General features: G+C 41.6%; 1 protein-coding gene across 2 annotated transcripts; it reads right to left on the minus strand.

The window, feature by feature from the left end:
• Nucleotides 1–20061, minus strand: dusp3a (dual specificity phosphatase 3a). 2 transcript variants are annotated; one of them, XR_005071891.1, is made up of 4 exons: nucleotides 19691–20061; nucleotides 11429–11661; nucleotides 480–7241; nucleotides 1–233 (listed from the first exon to the last, which is right to left on the minus strand). XR_005071891.1 is itself a non-coding variant. In XM_037081935.1 (3 exons), exons 1-3 carry the CDS (start codon nucleotides 19882–19884, stop codon nucleotides 7012–7014), a joined length of 657 nt encoding a protein of 218 aa, XP_036937830.1. In that variant the 5' UTR covers nucleotides 19885–20061; the 3' UTR covers nucleotides 1–7011. The 2 variants fall into 2 exon arrangements, 1 of the variants encoding a protein (XP_036937830.1); XM_037081935.1 differs by having other exon boundaries at nucleotides 1–7241.
• Nucleotides 20062–22446: the final 2385 nt, after the last annotated feature.

Here is a 22446-nt window from a genome sequence, read left to right on the forward strand (position 1 = left end):
TCAGATGTTGATACCTCAGCCATTTATTTCTTAAACATAAGAAAGAAGGGACTTCTCCAAGGTAAGAAAAACAACATTGCAATTTAAAATCAAGTGCACTTCAACAATGTCTCGTTCTGTAAGGGAGCGGAGTCCCTTTCCTGCTGCGTGAAGTGAGATACACCGAACTCAAAAAACAATCTAAGGAATCGATCGTTGCTGTAAGGCTTCGGGTGGGGTGCTGTGTGTCGTTGCTGTTGTGATGCGTTGGCGGTGGCGGTGACCGATGTCCACGTTGAGATGTACCCACAAAAAACAAACAAACAAAAAAAAAAGTTATGACGTCTGTACACCAACAGAAAAGTAACTGTGTGGTGGACTCCAGGAGGAGTCAGGCAGCGGACTCATTTGTGCTCAAACTCCTGCTTTAACAGAAAGGAGGCAAGAAGAAGAAGAAGAAGAGGATGATGAAGATGACAGCTCTGGTGGAGGCACCTCACCTGGGCCAAACAGTGTTTGTGAGTAATTTCCGGTGTTTGTTTGAACGCTCTCGAGAGGAGCAGCTGGATGGAGTCGACCGCATCACCCGGACAGATCAGCCAGATGAGTTTCCACGACGTCAGACGTCAGTCACGGAGCGGCTTCAGATGTCCGAGATGTGCCGCACATTTAAACCAAAGTCAAATTTAAAAGTAGTTTGTTGTTTTTTTTTGTCTGTGATGAAACACAACCAGGCTCTCTGTGAGCGATTTAACGATCCTCCTCTTCCACTCTGGGTTCTTCTGTGGATGAATAACAACGATCATCGTCCAGAAACAAACACGGCTGATGGCCGACTGCGTTCGGATTCATGGTCGGAGAAGTCGGGAGAAGCAGCTTTTTAGTTTCACTACTAAAAATCACCTTTATTAGCAAAGCGAAAGAAATTATAAAGGAATAGTTCCACAACAAAAGTGGAAACTCTGTCATTATCGGCTCGCGGGGGGGAAGTTTCATCGTCCGCAAAACATTTCTGGAGCTTTGCAGTAAAAACACGTAGCGACGTTCTCTTAAACACCTGAAGGAAAGCAGGATACCGTTCATGTGTGCATTACATCTTGCATTTACTTGGCATGTATTCCTCAGGATGTGCAGGATACCTGCGTCCGTTTGGAGCGTCGGTCGTGCACATCCTGAGAGATAAACGCCACGTATATCCAAAGCCAGCCCTCATGCGTGCACTAACTCGAGAATATCTTCAGCCCTCACCGATGGCTCAAAATGTCCCCAACACTCCCTCGAGGTGTTTGTATGAACGCTCCAGAGATGATCGCGCTGACAACTAAAACTTCCCCCGACTTTCCATCGCTTGATGACCGAAATTTCCATTTTCTGGAGTGTCCCCCTTTTTTTCCTTTAAACCTATAAATCAACTTGTATCCTTGAAACTGGACAAATTCAAATACAAAAAAAAAAAAACACATCAAACCAAAACATCGTCAAGAGAAAAGGAAGTCATAAAGCAATGTTTCGTTTGCAATTTCAACTCACAAGATCCAATAATATCAAACAAATGTCCTATCTATATAGTAGGCCAGTTAAGACAGTAAAATGCAGCAATTCACAACTGCCATAGTGCGTGTTACATACTCAGGATATATAACAATATACATTAAATGGCATTTCACGTTTGACATTCTCGATAATACATAATGTACCTGGAGTATAACCCACAAAATGATGCTGGTACCTTGTTGAACGACATCACAGGGAAGGGAAAAAAACAAACAAAAAAAAACACAACGAGGATTTGTGGTTGGATTTGTAACAATTTCCGATGTCATGAGCTAAAAAACACCAATCAGCTTTTCAAAAAACAGAACTGGGTTTGTTGGACAGCAGGTGGCAGTGTTGATCTGTTACTCGATGCGTAAAAAAGAGCGTGAAGCCAGCGGTGTAGCCATCATAGAAGCTCAAGTTGTAACAATTTGGTTGTGTAAATATCGGGATATATATAAAAAACGGGACTTCTACCATGGCTAGTTCGGCTGCCTCGGAGCGACTTTCTGAGCCAAAGAATTGTCAATGATTTGAGTCGATAAGCAGGTCGGCGTCGGCAGTCGATGCTATAAAGTACGCACCCTCATCCTGGAAACGATTTGTAGAATTTAAACCCCAATAATTCCAAAATTTAGGAAGATAAGCTGAATGTGGAACTCAACGAGAAACACTGAGTTGTTGCTTTTTTGTGTGTGTGTGTGTGTGTGTGTGTGTGTGTGTTCAGAAGGAGGGCAGTATTGTCCATCTGAATGAGAGGAAAGCCAATGGTGAAGGTTTAGAAACTGGGCGTGTGGTCGCCGCAGCGCTGCAGCTCGCTCGGCACAGACATCTCGGTGTTTGATGTGTTGTGTTGGAGCTCGGAGGAAGTGGTTCTCTCTGTTTGTCGTGTGGTTTGGGGTTCATGATGGGCCGCTGTGACACATGCGCAAAGTCAGACTTGAAAATAGGTCTCAGATTTGAAAGGCCTGCACTTGATTTTCCACACATCTAGCGAACACGACTGGCAAGACAAAAAAAAACCCAAGTGTTTCCTTTTTTTTTTTTTTAACAGATCTGAGACATTTTCAAGTGTGTGAGATGACCGGCGTGGACAGGAAACAACCTGTGTGTGAACCTGAATCGGCGCGACGTCCCGCAGGAGAAACTTCACAGCCACGCTCGTGTTTCTCAAAGTCTGAGACAGTTTGCCCTCGTTTCTAACTCCCTGTGATAATACTCCCCTTCCTCTCCGACAGCGGCGCTTGACATTTCAATGCATGTTCTGAGATTTTATTTTAAAAGACCGGACCTGATGAGATCGGATCACTGTATAAACACGTGGCCTATAAAGTGTCTCGTCTGGCTGGAGTCATTTAAAATTTGAGTCTGGAGGATTTTTTTTCTCACACATTCGGCTGGACTGACTCCAAGTGAAGCGGAAACTTCAGTACAATATAGGGAAGCAACTCATTTATGACACAAAATACGATATATCAATATCAATTATCAATTCTCTGGACAACGATACAATATTTACTGATACCACAGTCTGCATTTTCGCTGCTGCAGGTAAATAACCAACTGGTTTAAGTGCAGTAAAGATTATGTCACATACTCAAAGTTTGCATGGAATTTCAAAATAAAGGCGTATCTAAAAGATGATAATATGGATCGTTACCTTCACCTTTCACTTATAACACTGGATTGATAATAATCACAAACTGAATTATCAAATTATTGGAAGTTGGAATAATACATAAGAACTATTTCCTCTCTCCTTCCTCTCTTTTAAACATTGTTATCAAACCAAAAATATGCTGTTTTTGTCATTTTGTGCCACTCGTCAGTTGTAACCACTGAAAAAAAAAGTTTTTCTTAGGCTTAAAATAACTCCCCTTCATGGTAAATCTGCAGCTTTGCTAAAAGTTGAATGTTTGAGAGATTTAAGTTCAGTGTCACGGTGCGTTTCGCAGCTCAAAACATTGCACTGAAATGTAAAGTACAGCCGGAGAATCACTTCATACTCATCCTCCTGGATGAGAAATCAGAAAACTCCTGTCGAGAAAGAAAAAAAAAACCCCAAAAAACTGTAAATGTTTCCCGAAGCAGCAAATGTGATGGGATGAGTTGAACGTATGCAGGATTATCCTTCATCCATCTTATTCTGCCACCTGCATCTTGCTGTGTATGAATAAATAATCGTCACCATGGCAACTGAAACTGTCCAAAAAAAAAAAAAAAAAAAGAAAAACACTATAAACACGGTGGTTACATGCCTCAGCGTCCCGGAGGAAGCTCGGGGGGGGAAAATAAAACACCCTTTTTGCACGATTGTGATGAGAAACATCACAATCACACACGTTACTTCACATGTACATCATACGGGAATACGAGTGTACATGTAATCAGCCGCGAACGCAAAGAATGGAGGAGCATAATACAAATATAACATGATATATAAAGGACATACCGACGATACCGACACGTTATAGACACATTGCTCGTACATTCATATATGTCAACACTTAAATATGTATATACAGTATACATGTATATATTCATATGTATACAGATATATCAAAGGAGGAATAAATAGTGCCATTAATGAGGTGAGACAACCTAGATTCTGCTCCCCCCCCCGACCACAGGACTCGTGCGAACAGGCCGATTGTTCAGGAGGAATATTCAGTCAAACGCTCCCTCGACCTCACGCTGTTCTCCCGGGAACCCGCCTGGAGGAGTGACCTGCTGCAGGTTTTAAAAACACTCCCGTCGCTCGTCCTCCCTGGCACTAGGTCTACAGGTTTACAGAATTATGCCCAGTAATATCTCTCGAAGTGTATTGTTGATCTACTGTCGCCTATATGTGACAACTACAGCCTGGATACTCATATTTAGATGCGGTTACATTCTATATATCTGATGGGGGTATTGACATATATTGCAATGCTTTAGTACATACAACCAAAGAAAGGCTTTGTGATTCGTGGTGTGTGCATAAAGTCAGGCATAATAAACTACCGTATGACACACAGACACACACACACACACACACACACACACACACACACACACACACACACACACTCGGGAGTGAGACAGTGACATGTTGTGTATGGACCTCTGACAGACTGTGTTGATGAAACAGTGGAACTGGATACGGGCCGTGGATAACGGCTGTGTCAGGGAATTGGCAGTGGACAACTCTCTGGCGCGATGACTGGAACGTTCTGTGTGAAGTGGGAGGCATCCTGTGACAGCTACAACGACAGGCCTCTAGTTTGAAGGCGGTAAACAGGAAAAAACGGCTTTTAACAACGCCGTGCTACGACCGATGATGGTGTGTTCATGTGGGTGTGTTAGGAATATAAGAGAGTGATAAATAATACCACAGGAAATTTAGCACAACACATTTCTGTTTGAGCAATCACCAACTCCAGATTCTCCGATTCCAGCTTCTTCAATGTGAATATTTTCTGGTTTCTTTGCTCCTCTGTGACAGTAAACTGAAAACATTCATGTCGATGTTGATATATTTGAGAATGTCATAAGAAACACTGATCAACTTCTTTTTCACCTTTTTTCTGACACTTTATCAACCGAACAACTAATTTATTAATCAAGAAAATGAAAGACAGATTGAATTGAATCAAAACAATAATTAAGTTGCAGCTGACTTTCCATCCAGGAAGAAAAATAATAAACAGAGATTTGGGATCATGTAGCAGTAAAAGTAAGAAAATAATTTTGTGTAGCCAGTCACAGAGCTCAGCTGCAAAGGGCTGCTACTAATAGTTTTCATTATCAATTCATCCGATAAAATTTTTTTGATTAATGGTTTGATTCAAAATCAGAAATCAGAAAACTGTGAAAAATGTTGGTTAGCCCTAAGCTAACCAAAGGCTAACAGTGTTGTACTGTGGTGCTCAACCAAAGTCATATATTCCAGCAGTTGAATCACCAGGTAAAAAGGCAGCACACACACACACACACACACACATCTTCAGAACACAGTCAACTAACAGTCGTGCTAACGTTTTGAAACACTCCGATTTGAGCCACTAGGATGAAACGTTAGCATGTTTGTTGACACGGTCAGAAAAAAGTTAATTGAATTTGATGTTAGTCGACTTCGTCCTTAAGTTTTGTGTGTGTTCTACCTTTTCTTACATTCGGGTATTTAACATTTGGAATCAGAGCCTGAGCGATAAATCAGATTGTCAATATTATCGGTTGATTTTGGCCTCTTATGGATACTGTTGGAATATTCAGTTTATCATCATATATGACAAAGAGGAGCATCAAATCATCACATTTAAGAAGCTGTGATTAGCAGTTGTGTGGTAGTTTTTCTTGGAAAACTATTAATAAATAAAGATACACCTCTTGTGTAGACGTGATGTGAAATCTGTTCATCCCATCAGAGATATTACTTAAAGGAATTATACATACAGGTCACAAACTACATAAACTACCATCTAAGCTATTAGTTAAAAATGTGGAAGAGACCTTTTCCTTGTTTTTAAATGTGATGTGCATTGTGTTGGAGCTCAATGACAAACTAATTTACCGTCAGTTTTAACTCTAACGAACATTCATCATATCAGCTAAATACGGCTGCTACACGAGCGACCCACGCAGCTCGTTATTTTTAATTAGCTCGACCTTTGCTGCCTTTGTGTCTCGGTGCTCCGTGTTAATTTTTGATGCTACCGCTGTCAAACTGGAGGTCGCAGAGTCAAGGATGCCGACTGAAATGCTACATAGAGCTACAGCTTGCATCAGGAGTGTGAATCATTCGTGTTAGTGCATTAAATACTGGGCTGAGAGGGGAAACGAAACTCTGAGGGGCTTTTTTTCTGTTTTCATGGAATGTTTGGGATTCACATCTCACTTCTTGTGTAACACAACCGACTCGTTTCATCCGTATCGTGTGTGTGGCCATCGACTTTTTTTATTTTCTCAACATCTCAGGTTACTCCTGCTGACGTTCCCGGCAGTGGAAAACTATGGAATGATTGTGCTATAATCTTGTAGAACTATTTAAGGAAGTTGTAAAAATCAGGGTGACGTTTTTTTGTTTTTTTTTCACCGTCTCAACTTTGTGGGAATTGAAGGAATGATTTAAGTAGCTCAGCTCAAAAGTGCTCAGAAATGTGGAGCTTTCGGGTGCTCGCAGTGAGACGTCTGCTCATCTGTGTGGTGTAGATAAAAAAAGGGGGGGATGAGGAGTTTGTTTGTATTCAGTATCTGAGCTCACGCTGACGAGATGTCCCCCCTTACAGAGCAGCAGTGACAGATAAGAAAGAAAACTATGTGTGTGAGATTGTGTGTGTGTGCATGAGGGATAGTTATCTACACAGATAAATGCATGTGTGTTTCAGAATACCCCTGGCGTGTCAGATGGGTGCTGGTTTGGTCGGGGTGGGGTGGGGTGGGGTCAGTCTCCGAGAGCAGCTGAAGCCTGTGAAAGGCATGATGGGAGGAGACGGGGCAGAGGGTCTCTTCGTGTTCTCATTTGGTCTTTAGTTTGCCCACCTCCCCGTTCAGCTTGCCCTCCTTCGCCAGCTTCTCGTTAAGCTGGCACAGCTGGCGAAGGAAGCCGTCGTTAGGGCCGATTTCTCTCTTATGCCTCACGGTGGCCACCGCCAGCCGGGCGTCCATCCTGTGGCGCAGCATGAGGTAAGCGACAACCATGGTGGGGGAGCGGCTGTAGCCTTCTCTGCAGTGTACGTACACCTTCCCTGGAGGAGACGAATAGAGATATACAACAATAAGAGTCTTATCTTAAGTCGATTTAAAGGAGAAGTACCGCAGCATCTGTGTCAACAAATCAAAAACCAGCGAGTCTCACTTTCCCACCCGAGCCCACTGGTTCCTCCTGAAGATGTAGATCTTTAGAAAACAGCCCACAAATTTAAAAGTGAAGGTCAAATACATTCCTCAAACAGCAGGGTAATGTAGTATTAAGCATCCGTTCCTCACAGAAGTTAATTGGGAATTTATTAGGGATTATTTTTTCAGCTGTGGATGAATACACATGTAGTGCTCTAGTGAGTATTTACAGCAGCAGGACGGCTTCTAAGCGAAAATAATCCTCTGCGGTCATTTTGCAGTTCTTGACATCAATGGAGCTCTATGACAAGATATATCAAGTCTTGGATTCACTAAAATAATGTAGATTTTTGCTAAAATAAGAAAAAGATAGAATATAGTGAAAACATAACATATCAAGGATACCGTGGAGGGATTTGAGTGTTTTTCTTACTCTGTAGACTGTTTCTAAAGAGCAAAAAAAAAGGAACAGAGGAAGAATAATGAGGTGAAAAAAGAAGAGACAAATTAGCAAAAGAAAAACAAAGAGCGGTGCGAGTGTTCGGGGAACATATGCTGCGACCAAAAGGTGCCGAGCGAAGCATCTTCTGAGCCAGAAGATGCAAATACGAGACCTGACCTCTGCTGCAGACTCGGCAAAGTCAATCATCTTCACTGCAGCCGCGTCTCCCCACAGCGAACACACACGCTGCAAACAATCTGTGCAGTCTGTGTAAGAGTGTGCGGACAGAATACATAAATGCTCTCTGCGCTGCATCTCACAAATCACAACTTGTTTGCGCTCCGAGACGCGTCTTACTATCTATCTGACTTACACTTTCATTACTGACGAGCCGAAAACCCCACGAGGAATCTGACGTTCGTTCACAGAGCAGCTGATGTGCTGGCTCGGGTCAGATCTGCAGAGTCTGCAGTTTATGTGAAACCCGACACCTCTGTCTCCCGGTACTATCCCTCACATCTCTCTCCTCTTCCCTCCTCTTCTCTGTTGTATAATCCTCTGCTCATCTGTGCTCCACCCAGAACAGTCTGCTGCCAATAAAGTGACCTCTTCAATACCTAATCACCCTGCCTGCCACAGATCAATGTTGATTCTTCTGTATCCTCTTGTTAGACGCGCAGATCTGTTGGAATTACTGTACATATTATCACTCGCTTATTGAATGTGTTGCAAGATTAACTGTTGCTAAATCAGTTTCCTGCCTGTGAAGGGAAATAACACACATGTTGTGACAGTTGGTTCACGACCCCGCTGTGCAGCTGGTTTATAACCCAGATAAGAGAAACTTTCACTATGTCCTACTTCAAAGAAGAAATGCATACTAACATGCCTACACTGAAGAAAATAAGTTGTGCAAGAGCTACTCCCTATGACCTTTTGTAACAACACTGAGGTAATAAAAGATAGGAGAACAGAGAGCGCAGCAGAGCAGTTTGGGGCGTAGGAGACTGCGCACACTCTGTTCTCCTTGCAAGTAAAACTGATCGCTTGATTGTCGTTCTTTCTCTGTCTAGTCTTTGTTTTACGAATGTTTTAGGTGTTTGAACCTGAAAAGATCTCTGGCTCGCTCCATCACTCACTCACCAGTAGAGCTGTCAGCTCTTATTCCAAACTTGAATTTTTGTAAAACATAGAGGAAGAAAAGAAAAACCTAATTAAAGTCGAGCTGCAGCTCGTCGCCCGGGGTGACTCCTCCTGTGATCGGAGGTCCTGCTCCAGACAAACTCCGGAGCCACCGGCTAAACAGAAAATGGCAATTTAAAAATTGAGATTTCAAAGATGCTCTGTAGAGCCGGAGAGAACTGCAGGGTCAGGTGATAACTCTCTGTGGGTTTAAGACCGAGACCTTTCACCTTTAACACATCGATCCACTGTTAATATAAAAAATATTGATTAGCTGGTGATTTGGTTGATCGCTTCCACTTATAATCCTCAGTTGAAAGTGTGCGGCGTGAGCACGACAACATGACCACTTACTGCCCACACACCAACCCTGTGTCTTCATTATGGCGGACTCACAGGAACAATGCATCACTGCAGTTACTCGTTAAAATCCCAGACCTGCGACCTTTTCAGAGCTCGCAGCTCAGGGCCGCAAAATGTCAAAGACAAAGTGGCACAATGTCAAACTACAGTAACAGCAGCCAGCGGCAGGAGGAGAGACATTTTCTCCTGTTTATGCTCCTCTCTCCTCCTCCTCCCTCCCTCCCTTCTCCTCCACAGTCCTTGTTACAGCACTCTTCACTCCTGATTTACCACAGTGTTGGTGCACCATTGCCAAACCGCCTGGGAATTAAGAGGCTTTTCTGTGTCAAAGATGACAATAAATCCACGACATAAAATACAAATTAAACACATCCCTCATGACTAAATTTAGTTGCGGCTCCGGGAGAGCTGGGGATGGATCTTTTTGGGTGGAGGAGGACTGAGGCCTCCTGGGATTGATTGTTTCTTCGATATTAATATTCTACTTTCCAGCTCATGCTATAAAAACAGTGAACCTGACCCAGTAGGTGTATCAAACGGCTAATTTAAGACTTAACCCTCTGATGATTTCAGCATTTTGACCAAAAGTGTCACATCACCTGTTTAACAAATGAGGTGGATTGAGCTTTTGGTGCTACAAGTGTGTTATGGAGGGATCATTTTGACAATGATGACGTCCAGGGACACGATCTGATAATGGAATATGGAGCAGGGCTCAGGAGTGTGTCAGATTTAGCCTGAGATGCTCGGGGCCGTCATGATTATCTCCCCCGTCTTCACTTTAAGATCCACAGCGATGAAGCACATTGAGATCAAGTCGTTAAAAGACGCCTTAAATCTTGTATCCTTTGTTAGACGAGCAACAAGAGAAGCTTGTTTTCAGGTCTCAACTCTGAGACAAATCACTTTCAGGCAGGAGCTTCTGAAGTGAGAGAGACACCGTGTTCAGCTTCGATCTCCTCCATCTTTGAGGGGTTTTTGTTACAACATAAACTCTCTGCATTTCCACAGACTGATAACGAGTGATATTAAATTGTCTGCTAATTCCCAAAAGCCAAAAAATGTTTCATGGTAGTTCTGGCTGTGTTGATGCTAATGACAGCTAAACACCATCATCAGTCTACGTTCCAACAGTGAAGTGACAGTCACACTGTAGGAGTGATAATTTGTGAAGACACCGCTCACACTTGAGCCGATACCAAAGCCAGTACATCGAAATCAGTGCCGGCACCAAATTGGACCACTTTTTTGGTACTTTAATCTTTCTGTAATAAAACAATGTGATGGAAGTCATCAAATTGAAGTTGCAAAATCAGAAAACCAAAAACTCAATGTGCTATATCATTACAATAATTATGTAGTATATATTTCTAGTCCACAGTACAATATTTATTACAATACCAAAAAGAGGAATGAATTAATACATTTGATGTGTACAGCATTTATTATTTGTACACAGTTACAGTATTTTTACTGCATTCAATGCCTCACCTAAGATTTCAGAGAGCTTGGAGAGTTTAACTCTCTGTGAATGATCGTGGTGCTGGCTGCAGGCGAGCTAACATCAGCTGCTGCTGCTGCAGGGAGTATGACTTTCAGACTATCAAACACAGTCACCTCAGCTGTGAGATATATTTTATGTTTCACCAGGTGTTCATCAGACAATATCCTGTTTGGATTTTTCGACTCAGGATTTTCTTAGGATAGCATTTTCTGATTCAGACATGCAAATATTGTTGTAGCTTTGGGGGATGTTCTTTGGACATGAATGCGGTCAACAGTTTGCAAGGTGGCTGTTTGGGGGTTTGGTTTGGTTTCTTTCACACGTATACGTGCACAAAGTATGCAAAGTTGTTCTCAGGAAGCATGTTGTGGGAAGAGCAACAAACCCATAGCAAGCTGCTATGCGTCAGATCAGAGGTTGTTGGAAACCGCTTCCTGAAGCTAAACCTGTTTGTGACTTCTGCAAATGCTGAATTCACACCAGAAAGACATTTTCACGCTTGTTCCAGGAACTGCCGAGGTATGTGTGGTTAAGAGTATTCACAACCGCACATAAACTGGGACATTAGCGGAGTATCTAAATGGTTTTGTACACCTTTTACTCACCTTTCCCATTATTGTGTGCTAGGGCCTTGTCAATAAAATCTGCCCCCTCCTCAAAGAAGGCACTGAGGTTGAACTGCTCGGTGTCGTTGGCCTGGATACCGTGGTACGTGATGCCGGTGCCGGCGTAGAAATCCACGCTGGTGTTGACGTGCATGAAGGAGGTGCCCTCCGCCACGTTGAGGACGTGCGTCACTCCGAGTTTCTGCAGGCGCATCGCATTCTGAGCTACAAACCTGAAAAGGAGGGATGAGGTTCAGGATCAGAGTAAAAACAGTCATTTAATCTCTTTAGAAAGTTGCTGATGTGTGTGACAAATCTGCTGCATCCAAACAAAGTTTGTACACCAGTAAAAGCTTTTAGTGCGCCTCTGTTGATGGTGAAATACAACTTTGTTCTCTCACAACACAAAATGATGAGTGTACAGCAGCAGAACAAGACATCCAAGACGAATCACGGCACTAATAATAACACCTGACAGATACAGCGAAGCAGCGCGTCAGCACAATTTATTCTGAAGTGATACTTTGTAGGTTGCATCCTTCGCGACGACTCTGCATACGTTTTAGTGAACACTGCTGGCACCAACACAGCCAAGTACTGCACATCTGCCGGGAGGAGTAGGAAAGCACTTCAGCATGTTGTTGCTTAAAAACAGCACTCAAACACGAGCTTTTCACACAGATTACAACACACTGTGTAGAACTTAAAAGGTGTTGATCTTTAGGAGTTTGAACACACTGAATTATTAATTTGTATTTAAATGAAAAAAAAAGGCTGCCAATGACCTATAACTGCCGCTATTAGCTTGAAAACACAACGGGTCCACATCGTATAATCTTACACAACCATATCACTAAATGTTGACTCTAAACAGATGTTTTTCTAAGGAAATATACAGCAAATTGCAAAGAAATTGCCTTTTTGTGACCTGGAAATATCCCTGCTTGATAGTAACAAGGCAAAAACTCATTTCAGTTCTCTATTTCCTTATTTAAATTAACCCTGAGCATATAAAATAGTCTACATTTACCTTAAAGTAATGCCATGGTATCCACTGCGTTAAACATGCGTTTTATGTGTCTACACATCCCCCCCCCAAGAGGTCCATGAAGATATAATTTTCCCAGTTTCATGTGGAAGACCTTGACTGGCCTGCACAGAGCCCTGACCTCGAAACCTCATCCATCACCTTTGGGATGAAAGCCAGCTGTAAGCCGATCTAAATGACCCAGTATCAGTGTTCTCATGCTCCCGTGGCTCAACAGGTTCTGATAGAAAGACTGTTATAGCAGCAGACTTACGCCAAAAGATTGTGGAATGACTCGTTCACCTGTCACACACACGGTATTCATAGACTTCTTTTTAACGGTCCAACAAACCATGTTCAGGAAAGGCTGGAGATGAAGATTTCAACGCTCACGTTAAGTTGATCTTTGTGAATTGCAAAGATCAGGATAATCATAAATATCTTCACCTCTATCTTCATCTACTCAAACAATATAAATCTGAAACTGTTTGTAAGAATCCTGCGTATCAGTTCTACACAGAGCAAAACAAACCCACACAGCTAACAAACCGTCAACAAAAGGCACACGGGGCTCTTGGCTGCTCCGGGCCTGCCTGGCTCGATGCCCGCATCCACTGCTACCATCCAACCTGGCCGAGGGCGCTGGGCATTGATTCTAGATAAAACGCCACTTTTGTGTATGTTATATTAAAGTTTTATGGAGCAGTTAGTGTCACTAATTAGCGGTACAGAATTTACGTTTGAACAACAAAAACTGCAGCATACCGTTGCTCTGCAGCTGGTCGTGGCAGACAAATCATGACTTCAGACTAATTTCTTTTCTCCAGTGTGTTCCGTCTCACTTATCAAATGCATTTAAAATAGTGGCATCTAACGTATTCTGATCCTTTACTTAAACTGGCAGCATTTCTGCTTGAATAAATACCATCTGCACAGTGTCATGGCTGTAGAAAAATAGCACAAACACTCCACTGATGACAGCATGAAGTATGCTTTCCGTAACAACAACTGGAATAACTGTAGAAAATCTACAGTGCCAAAGAGAAAGAAACCGGCTGATGGAGGAGGCGCAGAAGCCGGAGAGGGAGAGTGACAGAAACAGAGATAAAACAAGAGTGAAGCCAACAGGGAAGTCACTGGATGGAGACGTTGTGTCAAGAGTCTGTTCCCTCACTGACATGTGTTTGTCTTTCACTCACTACGAGATCAAGTAAGTAACAAAAACCTGCCTACTTACTAATACAACAAGCTGTTTCACTCTGCCTTCCCACAGCCCTGAGATCAGGCCTTCTCAGACAGACTGGGATTCTTACTGTGCTTTTTTCTTGCTTTGGGCAGTAGCCAGGCTGCTAGCGGTAGCCATGTTGCTAATGATGTCATGCAACAGCAGCGGCAACAGTAATAACACAGGGAACCGTTGGTGTGTCTGCTTCAACACCATCTTGTCCACTATCGATTATTTTCTAGATTAATCGATTATCTGTTTGGTCTGCAGAATGTCAGTGTTTCCCAAAGCCCAAGATAACATCTGATAGATGTCTTGTTTTGTCCACAACCCAGAGATATTCAACTTACTGTCACAGATGAGTGAAGAAACAACAAATACTCAAGTACAATTAGCTTGATAGAATTTGTACCATACTTGTACCACTGTTGGAAACTCCTTTCGTAAAAGATGCAGAATTTTGAATTAAACTTAAGCTGTTGTTACCAGTATGATGGTAAAGTTTTGTTACAAGTAAACAAGAATATTCTGTCGTCTTAAAGTTGGAATCATTGAGCCTATATTTGCTTTACTTTTATTCAGACCCATGATTCATAAATCTTCATGTGAAATGCTCCCCCTGACAGCACTGTGTGCTTACAGTCAATATGAGGCTGTGGAGGCGAGGCTAGGTGACCCTGGACGGCTCCCTAGAGGTGGTGGCTGCGAAGCCCCTTCTGCAAGAACTAATAAAAAACCCTGCCTGTCACCATTTTGCTTTACAGCCATGAGACGAGGGATGAAGCCGGCCATCTGCTTGTTTGTCAGCTGCAGGTCACAGACTCCTTCAGACAGGAGGACTCAAATTATTCACCTGTTAATTCACAGTCTGTTTGTGTATATTCAGATGTGCATAAATGATTGAGGACACACATACAGTAACTGCTTACATGCACAGTTGGAGCACTTGAATGCAGCATGTGCAACAGAGTATGAGGAAGCAGAAGTGACTGTACTGACGCTGTTCACATTTACTGTACTTCCACACACACACACACACACACACACACCACGGTGCAGAGGCACACTGAGGTTCAACTGAGTTTGCAGTCAGTGGCTCTCCTCCTCTTTACCTGGCCGGTCCCAGCCTCCTCACCCTGGGATCTGCAGTCCCACAACATCCATTATTAAAGACCGGCTTCACAAAGAGCCAAAGCGTTCCTCAAAGCAAACAACCACACCTTAAGTGTGTCCCTGAGCTGCTGCACACGGTGGTTTCATAGTGCTGACTACGACTGTTCTGGAAAACTGTGAAAAGAGTTTGAGTTTGGAAAATACAGTCGTAATGCGTTTAGGTCTGATGGGAACATTTCACTGACGAGTTCATCAAAGTGCTGGAGGCTATTGACATGTCCTACGGATGATCAGTTTTAAAACTATACTGCATTGTTTGAGTCGTGCTGGCTCCTCCTGATGGACCTTCATCTTTTCCCCCTTCGATCTCTTATTCTGAGATGTCTGTTTTCTATTTGTCTCATTTGGATAGTTTAGAGACACCAGGTGATATTGGATGAAATTCTCCGTCAGGATTAATGATATTTTATATTGTTTTATACTGCAATTAATATATAAATTCATGCAACCAAGGGACTTTGCTGGCATGTTACTTCAGTTACTGGTGAAACAGGAAGTACAATCCAGGAAGTCCAATTCATGTAACAGATTGTTGAATTAGAAATTTAGTACGATGTCAAAAAAAGTTACAAACTTTCATGATGGCAGCTACTATAAATTTGATGTAACCAAGCAGGGTTGTTGAAATGAATTTTTAAAGGTGAACATAATCCAAATACTATTCGAATACTGAATGTACTAATCAAACGTGTTTTTGTATTGTGGGCTTTGATTAACATTAGTTATGCAGCTAACATAACGCTACATTGACAGAAGGTTAACCATATATCAACACCAGCAGCTGACATGTCAGCAAACGCCATCAATTATGAGTCTATTCTGATTGGTCCTTGAACTATGATGTGTTTTTATGAGTACCAGCGGGAACGATCGTATATTCAGTTTTGTCCTGAACTGAAACATGTGCTTTCAACTATAGATTGGTGCCTGAAATAGGTCATGGGCTCAATTCCCTATGGGCTCACATGATAATGAATATCTTCAAGGACAAAGCAATTTTTTTTTTTTTTACATGGAGAGTGATCAAATGGGAGCGACAACCTGCACAATATATATACACTAAGGTGGGGTGACTGGACGACTATGTCGGAGAGGCAAGGTTGATTTTAATTATTTATCTTTTTTTTAAAATCGGCTCTGCAGGTTGCTTGGCTAATGGTGGACAGCTGGGAAATTGTTATAAATCACAGAACCCTAATGTGTACTCAGCAATCAGAGCTTTTTCTGGATCTTATTATGTCGACCGAGGACACAATTTGAGTTTTAACAGGGTCCAAGCAGCAGGAAACATCAGCAGAAAGTCTTAGTGGGTCCCAGTGGTGGAATTAGAGGACAAGGTGCTTTCTTTCAACAACAATCGATACCACCTCGCCCTGCCCGAGCTATCTGTAACATCACACTGCAGCCCTTGTTTGTGCAGTCTATGATGTACTTCAACGGCTAAACAGTTGATTAATTAACCCCAGACTCTGTTCCTCATAATCAGTGAATATAATTCCTTCATCAGAAATCAAAATCTCTTCTTTGGTAGAAATCGTAAAGCTGGGAGCACATTAGAGTCTCTTTAAAGCCGACGGCGTCGTCTGATCAGCTCAGAGTGCCAGCACTTTGTTTGGAGACTTGGCCGGGCAGATTGGCATATTCACATTGATCTTGTTGTAGCACTGAGGTACAGTAATGTGCTTGTATCCCGTCCCGCTCACCCTCCTCCACCACTCTCCTGGCAGCGGCTGGAGCCAAATGATGGACTGCACAGAGACACTACACTTCTCAGGGGCATCCCTGAATCGCCTCTCCACCATGAATCCATAAAAGCGAGATTAAGAGCTGCTCTCTGAAAGCTTATATTACATTACAGCACAGCGAAATATAGTTGAAATTACATTTCCTGTAACTGTTTTATCTTTACTGGATGTTCTCACAAATTTGACACTCGAAACCTGAAAATGATTTTTCATATTTGTGGGATATTTTAGATTTAATTGCTGGAAACCAGAAACCTTCTACTTCGCTGGGTGACAGGATTAAATCCACTCTTTTGTGGCTCATCTACTATAAACAGCATGTCACCTGAAAATAGTCACTGCGCCACAATTTGTCTTAATTATATGTACTATATGTCCACAAGCGTTAATAAAAGCCTGATCAGCAAGTTTAACAACAGACACCGATACCAGCTGTTCAAATGACAAATTGGCCAACAGCCAACGCCAGTTTGTTGTTGTTTATTTTGTTTCTGATGTCATTTATTTAAAAATAAACAAGAGAAGAAAACACAAAGTCCATCATTTGGTCACGACAATATCATGGTATAACATTTTCTATATCCGATACGTCCAACGTCATTATTAACGAATTGTTTTAGATACTGTGAACAACACACAATACTATAATACAATTATCTGAATATCACCTTCTTAATTGAGGACATGTTGTGTATTTGTTCATCTCTTTGTCCAGCACACACAACACACCACACCACAACACAACAGATTTCATACACGATCTGTACACGTGTGTGCAGGAAGTCCCAGCAACTGGTTTTACTGGAACACCGAGCCGTAAATTCCTGAGAAGTCGGCATGTTCATTACAAAGCCGATAGCTTCCAGTCAGCCAACCACCGTGGATTTACGGTTCAGCCTCAGCCATGTTTAATATACATACACATTATATGTATACACACTGTATGTGTTTGTGTGGCTCAGCACCTTTCAGCACCACAGCAGGTACAGGCAGTGTGGTGGTGTTAACAAACAGCATGTCAGCTAAAAACAAACAACTATATCTTATGTAAATCTGTAAATTATCAGTAGTTATTATAGTATTTCTTTAAGTTTTTTTTTATTGTTTTTATTTGCATGAAGATGAAAATTGGCCTTAGATTGAAAAACAGAAGCAACAAAAACAAACCCAGAAAAAACCTGATCCCACATGTTGTAGAATACACACAGCACACCTGTAGCTTGTACTAGTGATGGTCATTTGATTTGACCAACTGTAAATATGCTTAACATAATTTTATTTGAATTCATAATACTCATAGATGTTTCAATTAATCTGCAAATATTTTGATGAGTTTTTTGCATAATTCTTAAAAGAAATAAAGTCAAATTTCTCTATTTCCAGATTCTTAATTGTGAATATTTTCAGGTTTCTTTCCTCGTCTGTGACAGTAAACTGAATATTGTTTTACTGTGGGCAAAATGAGACATTTGAGGACTCACCTCAAACTTTGGGAAACACGAATCATCATTTTTCACATCACATCTCACCTGAAGGAAATTTTGCAGGACAATACATTTGCTGTTTGTCATGAAGACGGTTAAATACCATTTAGTTTTTTTGTACAACAGCTCACTGAACTACATCATCTTGCACAATAAAGGACATCACTCCCAACATGGCCGCCACCTCAGCAAAGAAAAAGTTTTTTGTTTTTTTTTAAACGTTGAAAATCCCAATAAATCTGCTCATATTGACAAGTACAGTCATGTGAAAGGACCGTTTGTTAGTTCTGTGAGCTGCCAATATACAAGATTGACTGTACAAGGTTTCAGCTCAAGGCTTATTATTGGTTATTGGTAATCGGACGAGACAACGTCACTAATTATCCTAATTACGTATTTTCACAGTCTTGTCTTTCATTAGTTTTTTCTAACAAACTACGACTTTCTCAGGGTTCAAAAATCATCCTTTAATATGACAAACATGTCTAAATTGCATCACAATTCACATGAGATAGCTACCATACACATTATTTCCAAAATAAGCTCCCATATTGGTCCAACAGACTCTGTTTTATCAGCAGATATAGATCTGTCTGTCAAAGCTCTTTGTAAACTGATTTTAAAAAGGTGCTATAAATACCATGTATAAATGAAATGTATCACATTACAATCATGTGTAATGCTAAAATATCCAAATATCTAATATTTATATGATAAAGTTTCATCATTATTGTTATCATAACATACGTGTTGCCCAGGCTGTGTCTTTTTTTAAATTAGAGATTATAATGCAGAGAAAGATGGTTAAGTTTTTGTGTTTACAATCATATCTGAAAGACTACATGACGAAATGTGCGTCTAATGATCATTTATAATCAGTAGCTGCATACATTTCAAAGTAATCTCCCTGTTATTATGTCTAATGCTATGAATGTGTCTCCTGTAGGTGATTAATGCTCATAAACACGAGTTCACCCTCCACCTCTCTGTGTTTCCACCACACCATCTTCACACTCACGACTCCTAAATTCATGCGCTCCTCCTTCTCCCTCTTTGTTCTGCAGCAGCCTGTTGTTTTTCTTCTGTTTTATGAATGAAAATCAGCCTCTTTCGGGCCGTAGTGCTGTCTCCCTGCCGCCCAGCGGGACGGACTGGGAGCGGCTCGATGGAGACGTGATTACACGGCGGTGCTACTAATGATGGAGGGACTCACCGAGCGGGTCTTAGTGCGCGTCCTTCACCGCTCAGCCCGGGCGTGTTTACTGAGCTATAAATGGAGAGAAATGATCGATTCTGCCTTCAGAATGCTGTTATTGATAAGGCGCGCTGTTACACAATGTCCACCTGTCTCGGCGGCTGAGGCGCGGGCGTGTGTGTCGAGGACAACAACACAATTTGTTGACAACAACAGGCGGTCGCTTGTCTCCATGATGAGAGCGGAGACACCTACATCACAAGCCCGCCCTGCGTGCGTGCTGGCCGGCATGCGACACTGTTGTCATCACCGTGGCGTCTGGTCGGAGGAGGAGGATGAGGATGATGATGAACTAATTACAAAAACAACCTGTCCTACCTGGAAAAAAAAACAGAAAACGATGAATGACTCACGCGTTGCCGACGTATATTCTGGGGAAGACCTCGTTGAAGTGTTGAGTCGGGAGGCTGTAGAAGCCGCTGCCGTTGGACAGCAGCTCGTTGAGTTGTTGGACGGTCACCTCGCCGCCGCCGCCGCCGCCGGGAGCCGCCGGGACATCAGCCGGTGGTTGCTGCTGTTGTTTGGCCGGACTCAGGTGCTTCTTCATGGCTCTCTCTCTCCCAGACTTCCGTTAGATGACCGCCGGCTCCACACTCGTCCCGCCGCTCAGCTGCATCTTACATTCGCACGTGAGTCGTGCGCGTTCTGTCTTCTAGTCTACAAGGTGTCTGTCTGATGAGGCGCGAGCTCCGCTTTTTACCACCAACGGCAAGTGCGCGAGAGTTTTGAAATGTAGTTCCGGTCCGTACTTTCAAAATAAGATAGATAGATAGCTAGATAGCTAGATAGCTAGATAGATAGATAGACTATTTATTCTATTTTTACTCCACTAACTGTACAATCTAAGCATGTTTACAGGTTTTGTGGAGCATTGTATGACTGACTACAATATATTTGATATAAAAGTAGTATAAAGCATTTTGTGACCTCCAGTGATGTCACTCATTGGCTAATTTGCATTGTGGATAATGTAGGGGCCAGGGTTTTGAAAAGCACCTATTAATACAAATATACTGTAAATTAACACAGAATTATTCATATATTATTTAGTGATGGAAGGCACAGTTAATTACTGTACAAAAGTACAATTTTGAAATCGGTACTTGAGTGTCACCTGACTATTTCCATTTTCCACTACTTCATACTTCCACCTCACTACATTGTGGAGGCAAATGTACTTTTTACTCCACTACATTTATTTGATAACTTAAAGATGTTAGCATTAACATTCAGTTACTGAATGTTGGATTTTATCATCCATTGACCCCCTGAAGTGGTTGCCAGTTTGTTGCATGAGCTAACATTGTTGACGTTAACGCTAACGTTCATGTTGCTGATGCTAGCTAACGTTAACTGTAGCTAGCTCACATTAGACCAGCACGGTATGTTGAGTGCAAACTGTTAAACCATTTTTTACATTTTTTTTTTCTTTTTAATGAACATGTGTATTTTTTTAATTGATTAATTTATTTCAGTCTGATTCTCTAATCAAATAAATGCCAAATTAGTAGTTCCAATAACGGGCCTGGCCAATGCACAATCAACGCCTATCACACAGGATATTTGTAATCGTATCTTAATTTAAAATATGTCTGGTCCCAGATCACTTCTTCCCTCCATTTTACCTAAGAATTGACATTTTCTTTATTATTATTCTCAGCAGCACAGTGTTTTACAGGCTTTAGCCGTGCTTTTATTTTGAGGATTAAATCCCGCAGCTTCCGGTCTTCGCCTGGTGGTTTGCGGTTCTCTTCACGCAGCCGCCTCTCGCCTCACTATCTCCAGCAGACACACCCCATCGGCGGTCAGACACTCCGGAGACGGAGCGGGACCGGAGGAGGACGCCGGTGACACACCGACAGAAGACGGTAACGTGCTGCCTTCAAGTGCTACTCGGAACATCCAAAACTCAGTCATTTATTCTGGATGTGCTTGTTACGACACCAGACGGTCTGTAAGTCTCTGCTGATCTGGTTGTAGACACGTTTTGAAGATTTTGATGAACGAACAGTTTATCTACACTCTGGCTTCAACAAGTGGTTTTATTTCTATTCTATTTTTTTTCTATTACAGTTTTATTTATGAATTAATTTGTCAGTGTTATAAATCTTAAGATCTTCTTTCTCCAGTCTTGTCACAAATATATACAAATTAAATAATAATCTTATCACTGTTTACGGTGCTGCAGTGATAAATATTATATTCCTTTAATAAAATCTTTTCAGTCAGTCCTCACATTTCCTCATATTGTACATAGTATTTTATTTATATGTTTTTTTATATAAAATGAACAAGAAACATTCCCAATCATTTGAAATGAAACATTCATGGTTAAAAAATAAAAAGTGAAATGATGGACATCAAAGAATATCACAAGACAAAAGGAGGAAAGATGGAAGAAAAAACATGAATAAAGGCAATATTTCCCTTTGTCTAATGTTAGCGTCACTTTAGGAACTTTAAGTCATAAAATTTTCAAGTTGAACCTTTAAAGGGTTATTTCTCTGCTGTTGTGCACAGTTTTCCATGTTTAACAGCAGAGAAAACTACGGTGACCCTGAAGGGAAAACGACAAAAAGAAAAAAACAAAAACAAAAAGAAAATCACAGCAAAAAAAAGAAAAACACAACCAAACCAAACAAACAATTATGTGTTTTTGTTTTTGTTTTTTCTTTTTGTTGTTGTGTTTTTTCATCTTGTTGTGTTTTTCTTTTTGTGGTTGCTGTTTTACCACAGAAAACCCCTTAAATGTTGTTTCTCACACACACACACACACACACACACACACACACACACACACACTACCTGCTGATTGATCTCATGCAGGTGTACTGTGACCTTTTCACGACCCCATACACAACTTACAACTTACAAAGATCAAGACAGTTTCACACACAACCATCAAAAGCCTTGTTTACTAACACTTCTTCATCTGTATCAAAGTCAACAGGAGGGTAAATGAACACGTCACACACCTTTACAGCTGTACTGACTCTGTCCTCCACTAGATGTCAGCACAGGCCTTCAGCCAGCAGCTTTATTTGAGCCCTGTGGTGGTGATGAAAAAGCTATTTTTAGCGCTTGTAAATGTGTCTTGTCACATTAATGC

The sequence above is a fragment of the Acanthopagrus latus genome, chromosome 20, assembly GCF_904848185.1.
Source record: "Acanthopagrus latus isolate v.2019 chromosome 20, fAcaLat1.1, whole genome shotgun sequence".
NCBI classification, from domain to species: Eukaryota; Metazoa; Chordata; class Actinopteri; order Spariformes; family Sparidae; genus Acanthopagrus; species Acanthopagrus latus.

Bases quoted from the DNA above. Each gene is read 5' to 3' on its own strand.
- dusp3a (XM_037081935.1), bottom strand. From the start codon at position 19,884: ATGAAGAAGCACCTGAGTCCGGCCAAACAACAGCAGCAACCACCGGCT. The intron at 11,662-19,690 runs GTGAGTCATTCA...CCTCCTTTTCAG, and splicing joins AGAATATACGTCGGCAACGC to GTTTGTAGCTCAGAATGCGA. The intron at 7,242-11,428 runs GTGAGTAAAAGG...CGTCTCCTCCAG, and splicing joins AGCACACAATAATGGGAAAG to GGAAGGTGTACGTACACTGC.